Source organism: Mus musculus, chromosome 1 (genome assembly GCF_000001635.26).
Source record: "Mus musculus strain C57BL/6J chromosome 1, GRCm38.p6 C57BL/6J".
NCBI classification, from domain to species: domain Eukaryota; kingdom Metazoa; phylum Chordata; class Mammalia; order Rodentia; family Muridae; genus Mus; species Mus musculus.
In genome coordinates, this window is record NC_000067.6 from 62324248 (window position 1) to 62345282 (window position 21035).

At 39.0% G+C, this 21035-nt stretch overlaps 1 protein-coding gene across 4 annotated transcripts in view; it reads left to right on the plus strand.

The window, feature by feature from the left end:
• The window catches only part of Pard3b (par-3 family cell polarity regulator beta), a 1003618-nt gene that overhangs the window by 685581 nt on the left and 297002 nt on the right, over positions 1 to 21035 (plus strand). For all 4 annotated transcript variants that reach the window (XM_011238602.3, XM_006496298.3, NM_001081050.2 and 1 more), the window contains 2 exons: positions 19687 to 19893; positions 20623 to 20860. In XM_011238602.3, coding sequence (XP_011236904.1) covers positions 19687 to 19893; positions 20623 to 20860 — 445 coding nt within the window. The remainder of the gene's footprint in view (positions 1 to 19686; positions 19894 to 20622; positions 20861 to 21035) is intronic.

A 21035-nucleotide genomic window follows, 5' to 3' on the forward strand; every position in this document is an offset into this window, starting at 1 on the left:
TACCTCACCTTCTAGATCTCCCCACTTTCATTCCCAATGATAAATTTAAAGGTATCCCAGTGACTTGGATAAACAAAACAAAACATTTGGATTTGTTTTGTTTTGTGTTGTTTTTGCTGTTAAACTATTTTCCCAAATCGCCCAACTCATGTTTCTTAATTCTAAGCAAGAGTCTTCCTTCATGATTGGGATACAGTGCAGGTTAAAACAACATCAGAATTTTACCATTTTTCTGTGACAAAGAATTGTTAGATCAGTCGAAATAACTGTCATCATGAAATAAACTACAGCATTGTTTGTGAGGGTGTGGAGCTCGGGGGAAGGAATGTTTGTCCCTGACTGGTGAGATGTAAATTAATCAAATCATGAGAGAAAGCACTATGGATAAAGATTTCTTAAAATATTAAAACTACAACAAGCATGTGGTCCAGTGATACCAATCTGGGGTATGTTGCCCAAAACATCCAAATCAGCTTCTATGAGCCCTTGCTGGTCCAATAAATAAAGAATAAAGGGTGTCAGAGAGTAAGAGAAGAGATGATGCCTATCATTAAAATATAATATAGGCATATATAAAACTCTTATAGTAAAGTCTCTTACTTTGTTCAATTAATATAATCGAACACTTTTAAAAAGTTTCCTGAATTCACTTAGGTATAGGTCCTGCATTGCTAAAATCACTTTCTTCTCTCCATACAAAACCCAGAGCCCTCAGTAAGTAAGAGCCCAGAGCACTTACATCACTATGGCCAGAGACTTGTGTCAATCCAGGAATTCTTATTAATTTAGTTCTTGCGAACTAACTAATCAGCAATAAAGGGTTTGCACTCTTCTCTATCCCACAGCCTGACCTGAATAAAAATAGACTTGGACTTTTTTTTTTAATCCAAATTGCTGTCTGATAGCTATTCTATACTGTGTCTTTTAAAATAAGCACTCATCTGACTTGAAAATCTACATTTTAACTGTAGTGAGTTATACATAACATAAATTCTACTGTTGTATTTTTAAGTGGACAGATCAGCAGTGTCGCGTACATCAGACTGTGGGGCCTCCAACTTCAAACTTAACCAGATAGGAGGCTAATTCCCTCTTCCCAGCATTCCCAGCAGGCCCCCTGCCCTCCCTACCCTCAGCAGCTGCTTCCACGCGCTGATCTTCTCAGAGTGTTCCCTCCGCACCCATGAGAGCTAAAGCAGTCCTTACCTTGGGGAAGTTTCTCAGATTTCTAGAAAAACTTTCTATAAGGTTGGGCTGTCATGGTGTGAATTCAAAGGTTATGTCAGAGGTTAAGCTATGCAATTAAGTCAAGAAAGCAGAGCATTCTAGTAGCTGACATTAACTTTTGAAAAGAGACAGGATTAGCTGTAGTTAGTCACATACAAACTGCACAAAATGAACAAAAGGGGAAAAGGTATTTTACCAGCCACCTCCCTTGAAAGAAAATCGTTCCATTGCAGACCTCTAATTTCTCAGCCTAATTTTGTTACTTCACTGAGCTCATTATCCGTGCCAGATATGAACTCAGCAACTGATGCATTGTGACGGGTTGTTTTTGTTTTTCGACTTTAAAAAATATTCCCTCCCTCCCTAAATAATTATCTGCAAATTAACCTTTTCTCTTACTGGAATATTGTGGGAATAGAATAGAGACCATACAAATTCGTAAGCAAGACTCTTCAGGCAGGAGATAAATTCTTTCGGGCCACGAGGGGACTATTTATTAAATGGCTGCAGCAGTCCACTAAATGGGCCCCTTTTGACCTGAAAGAGTTAATGCTCTATTGAAAGTGTCTGAATTGTCCCCAGTTTTACTCCCTTGGAAGGCTCTGACCCATTAATAGCAGTAATAATAATAATAGAAAACAATCCTGTTCTGCCTCCATTACTCTGCAACCGTTAATGGTATCCTAATGTTTTCTATTCTTTAAGTGTAACTGAAAACTGACATTCGGCCCAGCTAAAATTTCCAATGTAGTATGTTTTTTCATTATCATTTTTACACACCGTGCAGGATGCTGAGTAAGGAATAAGGCAGAAGCTTATAATTGGTCTTTTAAATCATCATAAACATTTATTTTTCCCCCCATGGCTATTTCCAGTGCCAATAACTCAGCTCTTCGATGATGGAGGAAACTATTTAATGATGCATCACAAGCCCCTTCTAAAGTTCTTATCCAGAACACGGCAGAGGCTACAAAAACATGGCCTATTGTTTGTTCAGAAGTTGATTTTAAAATAACAAAAATAGCTGCTTTTTAAAAGAATATCAGCAGTGAAGCAAGTGTTCCTCTGTGTGTGTGTCTATGTACATGTATGTTTTTTAGAAAAGCTTTGTGTGTTTTGTTTATAATTTCTTTCAATAATTAGAAAGTAAAGCATAGCTTTGCAGTGTTTGAAGTAGAGATGGTGTCCCTGTGTTGGAAAGCTACATCTATAAAAAGGAGGAAATGTCCATGTCCTCTCTGAGAAGCTTTTGAGATAGTGGACAGCCTTCCAGATTCAAAGTAAAGATTAGTCATTGTCTTTGCTGTAGAGCTAAAACAAAGACCAGTTTGGAGTCTTTGTGTAGTATATGTTCAGTACTAGGTGAATTCCAGCTGAAATATTGTGTTCTTACAAAGCCTGTGCCTGGTTCATTGTCCTCAAGAAGAGATAGGTGTGTCCCTGTCACTGTGTTTGAGCCAGGGTCATGGATTTTAATCTGTAATGCCAATGGAATTCATCATAAGCAAGCTTATCTGGCAGCTACAGTCCCTTCTAGTCTCTTTCCCTTCCTCTCCGCCAACTTCATCTCTGCATCTCATCTCAACCATAGATCTCTCTTCTCACTACCAAGAATACGATTCAGTGGTCAAGGTACTATCTTGCTGACTCTCATACTGTCCTACTCTGTCCCCGAAATGTCTGTAATGCTACTTCTGTTTAGAGTCCTTTTCATCCTGCCCATGTACCCTCCATATCTTAATATATCTATTTGTTTAGATTTTGCATTTTTACTCTTCTATAGATCATTGCTTTCCCTGTAGCAAGTGTTCTCTTGTTAAATCCAGTGCTAGTTGATGCCTACAACAGAAAACTCCATGAACCCATTAACAGCAACATACAACAGTTGAGAAAATCCATTTTATAACATTTCTGTATAATGTCCATGTATAACACTTCATCTCATCATTAAAAATATCTACAGACTTAGCTTTACTATTATCTTAGTTACTTACTGACTTATTATCCAGACTGTGCCTCAGTTTTATTAGCTATAAAATGATGATAGTATTAATGTAATTTGAGGGGGTTGATATATGTAAAATTACATAGAATAAGCATAACACAAGTAGCCAATATTTTTTTTACCAATATCATCAATTTTATTATTCTTTCATTATCCCACTACACAGATCAAAACTGAAGTCCACAGAAGGTAGAACACTAAGGTTCCAAGTCTTCCATTCCCAGGTCTACATTGCAGGTCATTCCTGCATCAAACCCTTTGTTGTCAGGCACATTTCCTTATAGTAAATTTATAAGAGATTTCCTAACCCTCTTGTCCAGTAGTGCTGATAGAGCACGAACTCTTCAGACATTGGCCCCTCCTCACTGCAAAGCAAGTGAAAGGTACCCATGGAGAAGTAAGGGAAGTCTGTGCACTCCAGTCTCACCACGTGACACACACTGGGTTTACTCTTCCATCTCTACAGTCTAGAGCCACACCTCCAATTCACGTGATCATAGGGAGTTTTTGAAGTCCTTGCCGACAGGAGCGAGAACTGACATTTTCTCTGTGTATGTTTTCCCTCTTCATATTGATAGTGTGTCTACACATACTTCTTGTTACCTAGAGAATGGTCCTTTCTCTTCACAGAGGAATCAGGGATTAGACTGAACAGATCAATTTAATAAGACCTTTAATGTTGGGGAATTTTTCTCTCACAAAACCAGTGAGACTGAAGTTTAATTTGCCTGTGAGAATTTAGTGCCAATTGCTCTCTTCTCTGTGTTTGGATGTCCATTGGCAGCAATGTTCCTATTCCCCATGTACCTAGCAGACCTAAGGAGATACCTTGCTGATAGAATCAAGTGTAATATGTATGACAAGTAGAGAAGAGAGTGCTACATCGAGACCCTTTAGGTTGTAATGGAAGGGACTCAATTTTAAAGTAGCTTTTGCAAAGAAGCTGATTTGCTGACTAATGCAGTAGAGCATCACAGGGTTTCAATATCATCTCTTGAAATTCTGCTTCCTTTCTTTCTGCTTTATTGTTATGGAAACCCAAGAAAGATGGCAGCAATTACAGCTTCATATTCTTAATAACCTCTAGAACAGACCACTCTTTCCTGGTCATGGTACTAGAGTTGGCTCTGACTTTTGCTAACCAGAACTAAAGAGAGAATAGAATCCACTGACTAATCATGACTGGAACACTGATACACTGGATGAGAGATGAGGAGGCAGAGTACCCCAAAGAAAGCCAGGATGCTTGTTCCAGAAAGAAGGTTATGCAGGATAGGAAACAACAAAGGATACCAAGCAGCAGAGGGGCAGACGCAGTAGATTTGAGGCTAACTGGGGTCTTGAATTCCTCTTCCAGTTTCTCCAGAAGCTTTGCTGAGATGAAGTGAAGCAGTATTTTCCTGGACTCTGACCCTTCCCTGTAATCCTGCAAGGTCTCAGAACAAGAAAGGCTGATCATAGACTTCCCCAAGAGAGATGTTATTAATAGAAATGTCACCTTCGTGTAACCTCTCTTCCCGCTGGCAAGGACTCTTAGGGCTGAGTTATAGGGAAATTCCAGCATCTTGTCAGATTTCACAACAACATTAAGTGGAACTTCCTTTTCATATTTGTCACCTCATTTATTTTGTGTGTCCCCACGTTATTAGTTTTACTGCCCATTAATCATTACATATAACAAAATATAGTTAAAATATGCCTAGGAGGCAGCAGGAATGGTTCTGAACATGACAGTCATAACTAAGCCAAGGGCGGCAAACATCTAATTTGTTCACTTGGGGACACATGAACATGAGCACCTCTTGCCCCTCATATGGTCCAGGATATTTCTGCAGACCTTGCCAGCTGGCTCAGAGAATGCACTGTACAAAATTGTTCACTGGTAAGATGGTAGAATAAACAAGCCAAAAGTATTCTTTAAAAAAGTATACAAGCTTGAAATTCAAACTGTGTAAAGACTTCTAGTCTATGAAACAGCACTCTTCAATTTATCTTACTTCTTTCATATTTATTGCCTTTGCTCGAAGTACCAATATTATCAGAGCACTCCTTTGAGATAAAATAATGGCTTCTGACTGCCTCCTTACCTAGGTGTTATCTTCATGATGGATTTGAACTTATTTTGGTCTCCTACTCACTTCCCATATTTGCTGTCCATCTTTCCATGTGAGCTTACATCAAGGAGGCGTGTCTCTACTTTTTCTCACTCATTTCTCCCTTTGCAGAGAGCCTACCCACCCTAGAAGTTGTGTTTTTATTTAATTATATGTTCAATTCTTCTTCAGAGACAAAAGCAATTCATTCCTGAAGCTTTATCTAGGAAGTCAGATCATACTACACTTTCTGACATCCAGATGACCCCAGCATTCCTAGAATATTGTCCATACATACATCTATTGTCTGGTGGCCCAAACCATCCATGATCTTGCCCTGTTACTAATTTTGTTGATTGTTTATTAGTTGGTTTGAGGGGGGGGGATGTCATTTCTATGCTGAAAGAAGCTAAGTAGACCTTTATGTATTCCCAAGCAGCTATTCCATCAAATGGTGTCAGCTTTACACTTCTTTAGAAAAACTGTTTAGGCTCTTCCTAGGAATGAAGAAAATAGAAAATAATTTGAAAAGTGCTAAGGATCTTAGACAGAAAAATAAGGTTTTTGAGACAGAGTGAAAATTTAAAGGTCCTGATGACCCTGGCCTATGTTTTACAGACACTATCACATGAATGTAAATTTTTCTCATTAAAGAAGACATATTGGTGAGATGTGACATTTGTTGCTTATTTACTGTGCCTCAAATCATGTTCTCAATTCTGTATTACGTAGTCTTCCAAATCCTATAATGGCTGAGCTGTAACTTATGAGGGCACTCAGGTACAAAGAGGTACCACGGTAACACAACTAGTACCCAGGTAGACCTGAATGTCAGTGGTTTGATGCTGGTATTGTGTGAATAATAGCTACTGCTTCAAAGTGTCGATTGTTATTGGATGTCATAGAGGCAATCAATTAGTGAGGGTATAACATGTCTCTCATTGATATTATTACTTAAGAGAAATCCAGGATTTCATACAGTTTTGTTTCGTTTAAATTTGGAGACTTTACTTCAAGCAAATGGAACTAGAAAGCAATGCTGTTCTTATATGCAGCAAAATAGACTTCAGGTCAACTAGTAAGGGATTTTTGAAGATCATTTCATGTTGATTAGGGGACCAAGCTAGCAAAAGGAAGTAGCGATTCTAAACATGTACATGCCATGCATTGGTGGACCAGATTTAATACTACAGCTCCTCATTGAAAAGATTAACCTGAAAGCAATAGTAGTGACTTTGCTAACCCACTCTCACCGATAGGTAGCATATCTGGTCAAAATCTAGAGGAAAGGCTAAGTTAAATGAGAATATACACAGACTTAACAGACATCTACTGAATATTCCATCCAAACACTGCAGAATATGTGTTCTTCTCAGCAACTTGGACCTTTAAATAAACCAAGAGAGAAATGCTTCAAAAATCCCTAAAATTGGAAACAAAGCACAATATACCAAAACCTTTGGAAAGAAGTGAAAAAAATCCTAATAAAGAAATTTACTGCTATAAGTTCTTACATTAAAAAAAAATCAGAGAAATCTCAAAGAATTAGTGATGGGCCTTATGGTCTTAAAAAACAATACCATGACAAATCAGTAAAATCAGTAAATGAGAAGAAATAACAAAGATCAAGTAGATATTAAAGAAATGGAAACAACATAATTGATAGAAAATTGATACAAATAATGAAATGAAGAGTTGGTTTGTTGAAAAAACAAATATAAACAATAAATCTTTAGCCAACATAAAAGAAAAACAAGACACAAATAAATAAAATTAGAGATGATAATGGAGGTAATATAATAGATACCAATGAAATTTAGAAAATACTTCAGATATATCTTAAAATATTATATTTTAATATATCCCAATATTTTCATAGAAATAGAAAGCAATAATTCTAAAGATCAAATGGAAGCACAAAGACTCAGGCTATGCAAAAGGAACAAAAGAAAAATGCTGGAGGTATCACCATACCTGAGATCAAGTTATATTAAAGATCCATAGTTATAAAAAATCATAGTAGTCATAGTACTCACACAGAAACAGCCATACAGATCAGTGACATAGAGGACCCACATGTCACACATGGAGGCACAGCCACAGGATTATTGACAAAGATGCCAAAACTATACGTTTGAGAAAATGTTGCATTAAAAATTGGACATCCACATGTAGAAGAGTGGAATTAATCCTTATCTCTCACTCTGGACAAAGATCTGCTCCAAATGGGAAAAGACCTTAATGTAAAACCTGAAACTCTGAAGCAGGTAGAAGAAAATTATTGGAAACATAGACATAGGCAAGGAGTTTCTATAAAGAACTCTGGTAGCTTAGGAAATTAAACAATGCCAGCAACTGACAAATGAGATTACATTAAATGAGAATACCTCTTCTATATAGTAAAGGCCGCAGTTAGGGAGCGGTAGCATATCGAATGGGAGAAAACCTTCACTAGGCACACATCTAACCAAAGAACATACAAAGAAGTATAGAATATATAAAGATGTCAACACCTAAACATTAAGAAGTCAAATAACCCAATCAATGCTAAAAACAAAACAAAACAAAACAAAACAAAAAACAAACAAACAAACAAAAAACCCACAGGGACTTCCCAAGAAATGAGGCATAAATGACTGAAAACAAAAAACATTGAAAAGCCCGCACAGAAATGCAAATTAAGACTACAATGAGATTCCTTCTCTACCTCAGTCAGGATAACAATCATTAGAAGCTAACATCAAATGCTGGTGAGGATTTGAGAGAAGGGGACCCTTCTACATCGCTGGTGGAAAGATAAAGTAGTGGGGCCACTGTGGAAATCAATAGAGATTCCTTAGAAGACTAAAGATAGAGCTGTCCTATGGCGTGGCTCTACCATTGCTAGGCATTCATGCGAAGATTTCCAAGTGAGGTTAAGTCAGTATAGCAAGAAGGCACCTGCATATCAATGATTATTACTGTTCTGATCACCATGGTTACATATGGAACTACCCTTGATGCTTACCAACAGAAGAGTAAAGAAAGCATGGCATATGTATATAATCAAACTTCATTCTAGCATAAAGAAGAACAAAATTATATCAATATGGGAATATATCCATGCATTGATAATCATATTTAGTGAATTAAATCAAAATCAGAAAGATAATTATCACTCATTTTCCCTCACTTATGAACCCTAGATTTTTCATACATACATACATGAAATTATATGTATATGTGATATGTGATTTGATAGTAGAAACAAAACTGTCCAAGGAAGCAAAAGGGACTAACGGGAGGTTTGAAGGGAGAGAAAAAGGCAGGCACAGGAGTTTCAGGGATATGGTCAAAGTATATTACATACTTATACGGAATTAACCTTATCAATCTCAGTACTATATACTATGAATCTATGTCCAAACATTGGGGGGTTTCTGTTGCTCTCAGATAGCTCCATTGGAAATTCTGTGCTGTCAGTTTGTGTGTGTTCAGTTGTTGTGTATCTGGAATTGAACATGTCCTCTTTATAAAGCATCACAAAAAGTGGGAAGAACGTTAGCTCCAGGGGAGTCCAGATCAAGTCTGCCTCAAGCAGCACTTGAGCAGGCTGGCTGAGTCTAGGGGTTCGCATGTCTTTGTCTGCACTCTCAGAGGACTTGATGAGAAATTGGAAGAGAGCCAAGTGTTGGTTCTGACATTTAGGAGCCATAATACAAGTACAGCACAAATGCCATTGGAAATCCCCCACATTTATCATAGGTTAGATTGAAATTCTTGCTGTTTTAAGCAGACAAAAGTTTCTTAAATCAAAACTCAGATAAAAGGTGCCATGTGTTTAAGATTGGTTACATAATACTTGCTATGTGTATGTTATATCAGGAACATAGACAAACAGGTTTAGATTTGCCTCAACTTCAGAATGTATTGATTAACAACAAAATTACAAGATACAGGATTTCAGGGTGGCTGTTTTCCTAGTATTCCTACTTCCTTTGGTCAAGATAAACACAGATTCTTTTATTCCAATACTAATTACTAATATTAGCTCTCAGGTTACACATTGTACACGTGTGTGTGTGTGTGTGTGTGTGTGTGTGTGTGTGTGTGTGTGTGTGTGTTTGTAGATTACTGAGTGACCCAAAGGGATTAAGAGGCAGAGTTTGAAAAAGCCAAAGTTGGGAAGCAATAGGGCTATAAGAGTATTTCTGAAGCTGGTGCTGATGAGCCAATAAACTCCAGCTGAGCTGCTGTGGTAAGCCTGACCCTGTGGATCACTAGTTTGAGAGAGAAGTTGCAGAGATGAGTTCAGGTATAGAAGTGAATAAGCAGAACCATGTTCTGCTAAAAGAATAGACAGACAGGTATGGCAGGTCCAGACAGATGTGTACAGAGAAACAGGTCCTTCCATCATATGAGGGCATGTTGGATAAACACTCATCTATGGACTAGAAAGTGGGCCTTCTCCTGATACCAAATGAAACAACTCCTTGACCATAAATGCCCAGGCCATAGAGCTGTGAGAAAACCCAATTTTCATAAGCCACCTAGGTTTTTCATTATTATTATTATAGAAGCCCATACTGACTAGAAACTATGTAAAATACATGAATCTTGAAGCACAACACTTTTCTGTGGGTGCGCACAGCCTGAAATAGAGCAGTTCCCACTGGCAGACCCCGCCGCCCGCTGGAGGACACACTCCTGTGGACAGTTACTCCTCCTTCCTCCTTCCTTCTTTCTGCTTCACACCAGGAACTGGCATTTGGATTTGTGTGGAATCAATGGGGCATGATGTGGCCTTTTTGTAAGAACTTGGGCAATGCTGGTTTCCAGTGCACTTGTTCTGTATTTATCTTAGGAGGACACATTCCTGGGCCAGAATACAAAGTAAACATCACCGGCTGGCTGGCTTCATTTGGTCTTCACATTTTAGCATTAAATTGATATCTCACTGAAAGAATTCCTGTAGAGAACTCAGAATTCATGCTGGCACAAAACTAAAAACTCTCACCTTCCACTTCTATAGAGAACAGTAAACAGGACTCTGAGCAGCTAATTTTTCAATTATACTCAATTAAGTATAAAAGGCAGAGAAATATTTTTAAGTATAAGAAATGTTTAACCCTGAAAACCATAGATATCCTCAATGGGACATCTAGAATACATGCTCCCTCCCAAGGCTCTGGGATTATTGTAGAAAAGGAGGTAAAAAGATTGTGCCAGACAGAGATGGTAGATAACAACCAGGAAAGAGTGTCTTTCCGATACAACAGAGCAGCTGCACCAATGAATGGGTTACAGTTATGACAGCATGTGTAAGACCTGCTTAATCTCAAGCCAAACTAAATCCCAGCATGGAGAGGGGAGGTGAGAATGATGTCCCACCTCTAGCCATGGAGCTATTGATAAGCAATAGCTGTTGGGAGAAGGAGAAACAGTTTTCTCTAAGAGTATGGCCCCTGGCAAGTCAGTCATGCCCCACTAGTAATAGGCCACATGCCCAATAACAATATGGGTAGCACAAAAAGGATTAGAGGACATTAAGTGGGCAGCTAGAGGGTTGATGGATCTGGGAGGAGTTGGGTATGAATGAATATGATCCAAAAATTCCTCCTGAAATTCAGAAAGAACTGATAAAAATTAATACAAATAGAAAGTGCAGATACCTAGTATGTATGTAAAACACTTTTGTGAGGACACCTTTCACAAACCCGTTACATATGGACTTCTAGTTATGATGTTTTAGAACTGTATTAGACTTCTTTATGCTTTGTAAGTAATGTGGTATAAAACCCACATAAAGATACAACACACTCAATAATACTAAGCACAAAAAAAGATGTGTAGCTGAAGCAGCCACACAAAAGAGTAAAAAGATATAGGAAAAAAAATCATTGAAGCAGCCTGTGTTCAGAGTGGAAAGCCCATCACTGAGATATACAAGGAGGAGCTGGAAGACAAAGCTGTTCTCCTGGTGGTGATAAAAAGACGACTAAAGTGCACATTAAGTAGAAATGGTAGAAATGGTTACTGTTACAAAGAAAGAAGGAAAGTGAAGGAATGACTAGGGTAAAGAGAAAGGCAAGATACAGAGATGAGTAATTACAGGTGGAGCGGGAGATATTAAATCGCTGAAAGCGACAGAAAAGAGCCCGGGGTTGTGCTAACAAAGAACAGGTGCTGGATGGGGCCTGGAGGAAATGAAGCATTAGAGGATGCTTCTCCAGATAGAAAATCTCTGAGCACTGAACAAGAAGGGCATCAATGTGTCTCAGCCCCCTGCCCCCTCTGCTTGTGGATTCTTCTATTCCTATATTAATCATTGACTGAGAACTTCTCTGGGCTGAGGATACACCATCAATGAGGCTAAGAAAAGTGGAGGCATTCACAGCTCCAGTTTCATATATAGGAAATAGCAGATTGAATGAACCCTCAAATGAGTCCTTTTATTCCCCCTACTTTAATAATAAAGAAATATTTTCCTTAAAATCGTAACATTACCCTTCTCAGAAATCAATACTGGTTCCTTAATTTTGTAATGTTTTTATATGCAATGCATGTAAATGTACTGTATACATATATACATACATACATACATACATACATACATACATACAAATGTGTGTATGTTTAAAATTCAGGAAAGCTTACAGAAGGAAAACGAAAACATTAAAACAATCCAGTATGTTTTGAAGAAGAGGTGATTGCTTTCTTTAGTTGCCTTGTCAGGTACAGTTTTACATAGACAGAGAGGCAGACACATTCGATTTACAGACAGGCAGACAGACAGATAGATATTTGACTCCTTTCAATTGAATCATAGTTTCCATGTCTAATCTTCAAATAGAAAAAAAATGGTGATATTAATAAGTGTAATGAGTTAGCTATTCATTAGATTTGCTGACTATAATTTGAGTAAAAAAAAAAAAAAAAACCAAAAGCATAACAACCAAAACCAAAACAAAACAAAACAAAAAAATCACACCTTGGCCTAAGATCTTGACATTTGATATAAAAGAAGGAGTTTGAGGGGAAATATTTCAAGTATATAGCAACCTTTGTAAGACACTTGGAGAGCCATGTGAATCCTCTGAGTCCTCATAGTCAAAGGGGTTCACATTGTTCACATAATCTTCCCATATTTTCCCTGGATATTTTCACTCTAAAACAGACAATGTTTGAGACAGGGTAGAAGAGATGATGCAAATGTATGAATCATAATGAGAAGTTTACTACTGAACATTTGGATATGAGTTTCAAAAAATGATAAAAAGACTCCAGGGTTTATGTAACTAAGAAAAATTAACCCTGCTCCCACAGAACTTGGAAATTGCCAGGAAGAGGACTGAGACCCGAATGACAGCAGATAATGCAAAGCTGGATTGCATTATGCCCCATGGTAATGAATAGGGAGCAGGGCACTGTGATAAGCCTGGAATGATGATCAATATTTGGAATCCTGAGATAGGCAAGAAGGTAATTAGGCCCATTATGGACACAGTTAGCACAGATAACATAATTTGGGAAATTATACATTTGGAGATTATGGAGAAGCTTTTTCAAGGCTAATGGGTCTTCAATGATATCTATTAAAGCACGTACGATGTTTTGCCTCTAGGGAACCCACTTTACAAAAGAAACCAAGTACACAAAAATTTCAGTAAATGCAGTCTAAAATGACAGATAAAGTAAAATGTATTGGGGAGTAAGAGATTGTGAGTTCCTACTTGGAATTTATAATAATTTTTCATTTGAAGAGTTTTAAGGCTATTAATTTCACATCACAGCTCCCCATGAAACCAGGAAAGTGTTTCTCAGTGTTTGCCCAAGTTCATTGCTCATAATAATGCAAGGCCAAATTGGTAATGATAGCAAGCCATCTTGACAAATGTTTGGCTTCCTCCAATTTCATGTTGAGACTCCTGGAAAATGTTGTAATTTTGATCCTGTCCCTAATGTCCTACAGGACACAAACCCCTTATTTTAGGAAGGACTCAAACTTTATTCTCACTAGGTACCTTCAGGGTCCTTGATATTATTGGAATCTTCAAATTGCAGGCCCTCTTAGCCTTTCCTTCCATTCCTGCTCCATCCCTTTGTTTCCCTCCTGATACCTGGAAAGACTGTCTAGCAGAGCCTCCCAGTGAGCATGAGGCTAGGACCCTGGCACGTGATTCTCACTAGGCATCCAATTCTCCATTACAGTCATACCATTCTCTCCCTTACCCTGTTAGCAGCCCACCTGCAGGAGCCCATCTTCCCACCTCAACCCCATTCACTGGAGACTACAGCTCTTGGCACAGACCCAGAGTCCCCCTATCCACTTCATCTCTGTCTCTACAGATTCTTCTTTGTCTTATGTCAGCCTACTTGCAGAAGCCTATCTTCCTACCACACCTCCAACTCCATGGGAACCCTCCCTCTTGGTGTGGACAGGATCCCCCTCTTTCCCACAGGCCCTTCCCAGATTTGCTTCTAACCCATCTCTATTTATCTCTGCCATTTACTGACCTGCTGAAAACTCTCTAAAGGGAATCCATACTCACCTCACCTTTCTAAGACCTAGAGAGCCAACAAATACAAGATATCAAATTAGTATATTTTTATTGGTTTTATATATGTATGTACACACATGTGTAAGTGATCACCGGATATAGAAGTCATAGATTATATATTTTATACATATAAATATATAAACACTAATATAATGTTAATTGTTTCATTCTCACCAAGGGGAAAAAGCAACTTACCATGTATCTGAAAGTGAATACTTTCTCAAATAATTTCTTATTTTTAATAAAAATGCATTAGAAGCAGTTTCATCAATAATGGAAGACCCAATTACTGGTCTTCTGGATTAGGCATTCTTTTATTGTGTGATTTTAATGCTTGAGTGGGAAGTTTAAACATTGCCAATGAAATCTCAGACTAATTAAATGATTATAGCCTAAGGGGCAGGGCAAGCAAGAGTCTACTATTAATCTTACTAACAATATCTACTCTGAGATGTGTGGATGAACATATAGACCTATTTCAAAAGACAAAATAGAAAGAGTTGTTTATTAAAAGATGAGTCTTGAGCTGGACACATGGCTCAATGGGTAAGAGGTTGACCATACCTGCACATTTACATGCATACATCATGCTTATAAAATGTGTCTTTCTTACAATTTTTAAAAAGGAAATGGAAATGCCTTATGAAGTCTTTTTCTTCATCTTGTGGTTACATTTAAGAATGCATTGGTGCTGTGAACCAACTCAATTGCACTAGGCTAAAATTAACTTGAAATATAGAGAGATAACACAGGGATAACAATTGCATATTTACCATAGATACTTAATGGTAATTAAGAGAGATGAGTAATTCAGGGTCGCAGGTCAAGTATAGATGCTTGAGTCTCCTATAGCCTACCTCTTTTGGGGGGGGGATTTTTTTTATCAGGTATTTTCCTCATTTACATTTTCAATGCTATCCCAAAAGTCCCCCATACCCACCCCCCAACTCCCTACACACCCACTCCCCCCTTTTGGCCCTGGCATTCCCCTGTACTGGGGCATATAAAGTTTGCAAGTCCAATGGGCCTCTCTTTGCAGTGATGGCCAACTAGGCCATCTTTTGATACATATGCAGCTAGAGACAAGAGCTCCCGGGTACTGGTTAGTTCATAATGTTGTTCCACCTATAGGGTTGCAGATCCCTTTAGCTCCTTGGGTACTTTCTCTAGCTCCTCAATTGGGAGCCCTGTGATCCATCCACTAGCTGACTGTGAGCATCCACTTCTGTGTTTGCTAGGCCCCGGCATAGTCTCACAAGAGACAGCTATATCTGGGTCCTTTCAGCAAAATCTTGCTAGTGTATGCAATGGTGTCAGCGTTTGGAAGCTGATTATGGGGTGGATCCCTGGATATGGCAGTCTCTAGATGGTCCATCCTTTCGTCACAGCTCCAAATTTTGTCTCTGTAACTCCTTCCATGGGTGTTTTGTTCCCATTTCTAAGAAGGGGCAAAGTGTCCACACTTTGGTCTTCGTTCTTGAATTTCATGTGTTTAGCAAATTGTATCTTAAGAGGTAGGCTATAGTAAGAAGGACACATGCTATAGCCTACCTCTTAATGTTCATCACAGACCACATCTCTCTGGACAGTTCTAGCTGCTGTTGTACAAATCACCTGCTTTTCAGAAGCCAGTGGCCAGTTTCAACTACCAGGTGGGTACAGGACAGAAACTGAGGCCTGAATCCCAGTAGGCCCCTAGGAAGGTACTCAAGTTCACAGTGGGTATAAAACAGGGCTGTGCTTCCCCCTTTACTGATATATCAGTAACGAATAGCTCACCAGTAAGAGGTAAAGCCACTGGCCCATCCTTGTGCACATCTGGTGCATACATCCATAGCTTCTGTGAAGTCATGAGTACCATGGCTGTACCTTGCCCAGAGGATTCCAGAAGTTCACAGCCCTTTCTCATAACTGTTACACTGCTGCTCTTTGAGCCTCCCTTGCTTGGTATAATGTGGCTGTCGTGTATACTCTTATACACCCATCCATCTTGATGGCTATATCTGGTTTTGGTTTGATGTTGTTTTGATTCTGTACTTTTCTGGAAGAAGGTGAGTGAATATGTTCAATAATATTTTATTATAGCACCCATGAATTATTTTTATTAAGTAAGATATTTCTTTTAACAGTCTTCATAGTTGTATCATTTCCTTCAGGATACCCATGTGTGTCAAGTTCATGTTTGTGAGGGAACAGAAAGTTCATTAAAACATAGAGAACATGGCCACCTGGTAGAGAAGTCTGAAAAATGCAAACCTTGCTCTAAAAGTTGGCATTTGCAACTAGCCCAAGCTGGCCAGGAAATCACCAAACACTCAACTGCAAATTCCTTCTGTGAATACTCAGAATGAGACAAACAAGTGTTCAAATTTGGACAAGGTCCATCCCTGGACAAATAACACCTGGTATCCATAGATCACTTGCCCAGACAATTGCTTATAATCGGCCACAGCCTCTATCACTTCAGCCACAAAGGAAAACATGAAAAGTTGTCATATTTGGGGATGACTTCAATGGGTTTGAATAGCTGAGGTTTTGATTTGGATAAACTGGTCATTTTCTATTACTTCTTCAAGGAGACCTCCACCTTTAGAGAGAACCTAGAAAAAAAATATCATCTCTGTGTGTAAATGGTGAGACCAGAAATAGAATGGGAATTGTCTCATCCTGAAAGCTGCAAAACTTCCTGAACATTGTCAGCCTAAACCAAAACTGATAAGGGTAGCGGTAGGGTAGAGAGAAAATCTCTTCCTGATAGGCAACTTTCCTCCAAGTGTTTCATTTGGGACTTAGTATTGGTGCTCACCAACTGACACCTTCCTGCCCTGGCAACTTTGACCTAGTGTGAAAGAATACATAAAGGCCTAGTGCAGATTTATAGTAAGGTCCCCTAACTTCAGGAAATTCATTCTGGTCTATTCATAGCACCTGTACATCCTTAAAAGGACCTTCCTTGTTTGAGGACTCTTTGCTAACATCAGTGTTTCTTCCATTTCTTCCTCCTGCTTACTCCTAGGAATGAATAGAATTATTTTTGTTCCCCGAGAACCCTGGGGCCCAAATTTAAAGTCTAGAACTCAACTTTCCCTTTTGATTTTAATTTTACTATGTGTCCTAAGGTCTAGTGGTGCCCAGTGAGTGGCACTTGCAGTTTCTCATTTGGAGCATGCACATGCATGGGTGTGCATGCACATACTCATGCACACATGCACACACACAAATTAATTGCCAGCTCTATCAATCCTACAAAATCCAAGACTCCTTTATGTGAAATTCTCTTAGAATCCATAACTGTATATTTGTTCTTCCTCAGAAATGCTTGCTGAGATGTATGTGGGTTCGTTTTAGATAACATGCCTCATATCTCAGATGATTTATTCACTTTCAAGTTCCCTGGAATTTATTGCTAAAGGTTGATGTGAATGCTTACGGTTTGGGCTCTAATATAATCTCCCGAGTGGCAATTAATAAATAAAAGATGGCTGCTGTTGTTGACAGAGGATCTAGGCTTACTCAGTTAGCTCTTTTCTTCATGTTTTCACCAAATTTCATGCCAGATATCCCTAGGGGTTGATGCTAAAAAATATTTTCTGTAAATTCTAAAGCTTTTACCGTTGTCTCAATATTCCCAAACCTCTGTGTTGTCTTTTGTTTTCCTTGTCAGAAATAATCTTACTTGATTCTTTTTTTTTTAATCTCACCTTCTTGCTGTGCATAGGGAGAGTGCTTTTTGCTGGATTTAACTGTAACACAGCCTTAGTATTTATGCTTGCAAATAGCACCTGCAATTTGTCCCTGAATTTTCTTGTATTTTTCTCAGTCTCTTCTCAGTTTCCTTTATTGACTATGCACTGTCATCTATAAAATGTGGTGTTTATTATCATTGTGTGTATTGTTTCTGTAAGTTTTGCCTCCTGCAAGTTAATGATGAAACCATGATGTAATACCTAATTCTTGCGGTGTGCTGGCTTGACTGGGTGGGCTCCGGGGCTCATCTAGACTAATACTTTTTGTTTTGGAGATGAGGAAAATGTATGTCAGCTTAAGCTTGATTACCATAATCAAGTAGTGGGCAGGCACGGAACACGTCCTGAGGTTGTAAGGTTCGTGGTACAAAACAGAAAGGCTGCAGTTGGACTGCCTCTGTTCAGTGCCCAGTGGGGACATGAAGTGTGTAACTTTAACATGTTCCCCATCTTTTCTTATCTACAAATGCTAACAGGGGGACAGGAGTTAGTTTGGTAATAACCCATTTGCTTATCATACCTAGGACCTTTAATTTGATTCCCTAGCTCCCAAACGATACCTTAGTACCACAAGTGAAAGGATTATAGTAAGTTAATATCAGTGAAAGGCAGGGAGGTGCTGGGCACACTCTGAGAATTCTGTACATTGGTAGCTATTATTACAGTTCTTTACATATTCCAGCAAAGGTGGAAGTCTATGCTGCTAACCAACTTATGAGGCTGTTGCATACATTAGACTTATCACTGCTGCCTGGCCTTGTCTTATAGCCCTTGTAGTACACAGTGAGAAGCTAGAGTCACATCTGTGGTAGCAGTGGAAGTAAAAGTGAGAACAGGGATAGCAATATTAAAAGGTAGAGCATCTGCCAAGCCTTCGAGTGTTGGTGTGCATTGAAGTAGATACAACACATACGTGTGTTGATGTCACATATGTGGATAAGCTGCACAGTTATTATTTTCAGAAACATGGTGCATTCTCTTGATGACAATAGTCTCTCCCTGGTAACTGGAGGGGAACAGTCAGGCCTTGGTAGACAGTGAGAGTGCTGAAACAAAAGCCTTAATGGAATTTTTTCTATCTTGTAAGTAACCATTTGCCTACTAATATTTCCATCACTTAATCTTGTTATTGATAATAAGGAGACTGGCTGGAACAGGAGTGGAGTCAAGGAATGGAGTGGAGGGGAGTAGGCCTTGGGCAAGAAAAACTGTACAAGAAGCAGATAATCTATGGTAGAAGATAGGCCCTGAAAGCTCTCTTATGTTTTACATCTCTGTGCTGTAATTGTCTATTATATTAAAGGAGGCTCCTTTCCTGCACTTCAAATGGAACTAGAATTGGAGCAACAGCATTAGGAAAAGTTGTTTTCTTCCTTGCTTTGCTTTATTCACAGAATAAATACATTTAATTCACCATGCATTAATTGTCTTTATGATAATGTAAAGAACTTAACTATGAAAATTGTTATCACTAATGGTTTGATTTCCAGGCCAATCAAATAAACAACTCTGGCAGTAATAACAGGTATAGCGGATGAGATGACTGATTAATACTAATGGGAAGCACAGATTGTGTTAGGTGGGTTATGAGTCTGCATGCCTTGGTCTAGGAAGCAGAGGCAGGCAGATCTCTGTGAGTTTGAGGCCAGTTCATTCTACAAAGAGCTTGTGTGTCTCTCTGACCACATATGTGTACGTGGATGTATATCCTCTCAAACATACAATCTATAGATAGTGACTAGTTTAGTGGCTTTTCAAGTTCACATGTATGTCTATCTATGTGTGCATATATACACATATGTATAAATTTCCCCGAGTAAAACAAATTTAAATACTGTCATCTAAAATCTTACCACAGCTGTAGAAAAAGAAACTGGGTTTCAGAGATGGCAGCCTACTTGCCCAAGATAACCAAAGATAATGGCAAAGCTGGAGTTCAACCCCCAATGTTTACTGACTTAACACAGTCTTTTCTAAACTGCCCAGCCAGAACTATTCTCAGAATTATGAGTCTTTCCACTATAGCTCACTACTCTATCATAGAGAAGGCTGACCTTTCACCCTTTCTCTTCCAGACTCTCCAGGCAAAGATTTTGGTCCAACTTTGGGTCTGAAAAAGTCCAGTTCCTTGGAGAGCCTACAGACGGCTGTGGCTGAAGTCAGGAAGAATGATCTGCCCTTCCACAGGCCCAGACCACACATGGTGCGGGGCCGAGGCTGCAACGAGAGCTTCCGAGCAGCCATCGACAAATCGTACGATGGGCCAGAAGAGGCAGACGCGGGTAGGGCCATATGCCCCCTTAAGTGGGCTCTTCATCTCATTACCATCTGCATATTATAAGCAAAAATGTTCACTTAACTACTGAAAAAAATGATTTAAGGATCACAATTATATTTTTGATATTAAAAGTAATTCATTTTCCTGATATGTTTTGCCCTTTGGCTTAAGGAACATTAGATTGGAGGATGCAATGTGCAATTTATTTCACAGTGCAAATGGGGGAAAAAAATTCTCTTTCACTTTTTTAGAAGGACCAACTGTCATTTACCCTTAGGGCAGGAGCACTAAGCATGCGTTTCTTGGCATTCTTATTTGAATCATTAAAAGCAACATCAACCAGAGGACTGACTGCATTAATTGCGTAGGAGCAGTGGGTTATATTTATACGCAAAAATCTCTTTTGGAAAGAAGCTCACCCTGCTTGTTCCCAGCATGTGGGCTTTCTGAACTGATCGGAGGTTAACAAGCTAGCTTTCAGAGAGGTTACTGCTTTAGCACATTTCAAGCCTTTTGTGCTACCAGCTAGCAACCAGTGTGACCCACTCCTAGCCTCAGACCTTGCTTGAAGTACCCAGGGCTAAGAAATCCTATCTTCAAAGGGTACAAGTAGCCGTGTGGTTCAGCAGAACATAGAGTACTTGTATTCCTTCTGTATTTTACATTTTGACGTATTTTATATATACTAGTGGTAAGTGCCCCTGACTATGGGTATTGATTTTTCTCTCTACAGATGGTCTGTCTGATAAGAGCTCTCGCTCAGGCCACACAGCTCTGAATTGTGAGTCTGCCCCTCAGGGAAACCCCGAGCTAGACAATGTGGAAAATAAAGCCAAAAACATCAAAAAAACAAAAGAGAAGGAGAAGAAAAAAGGAAAGGGCAAGCTGAAAGTCAAGGAAAAAAAGCTGAAGGAGGAACATGAGGACGCAGAGAGGAAAATGAAGAGGAAGGGCTTCGGTGCCATGCTGAGGTAAGGGCCCGCTGTGAAGGCACTTGGCATTGTTTCTCCTAGCTAAACCACGCCATTGTGTATGCTCAGGAAAAGGGTCAAGGTTTCTCTCATCTTCAGCTATATTCATAAAAATCAAGACATTCGTAAAAGTCAAGGCTATAACTGTATTGTTTGTGTGTGAAGAAGGCACAAA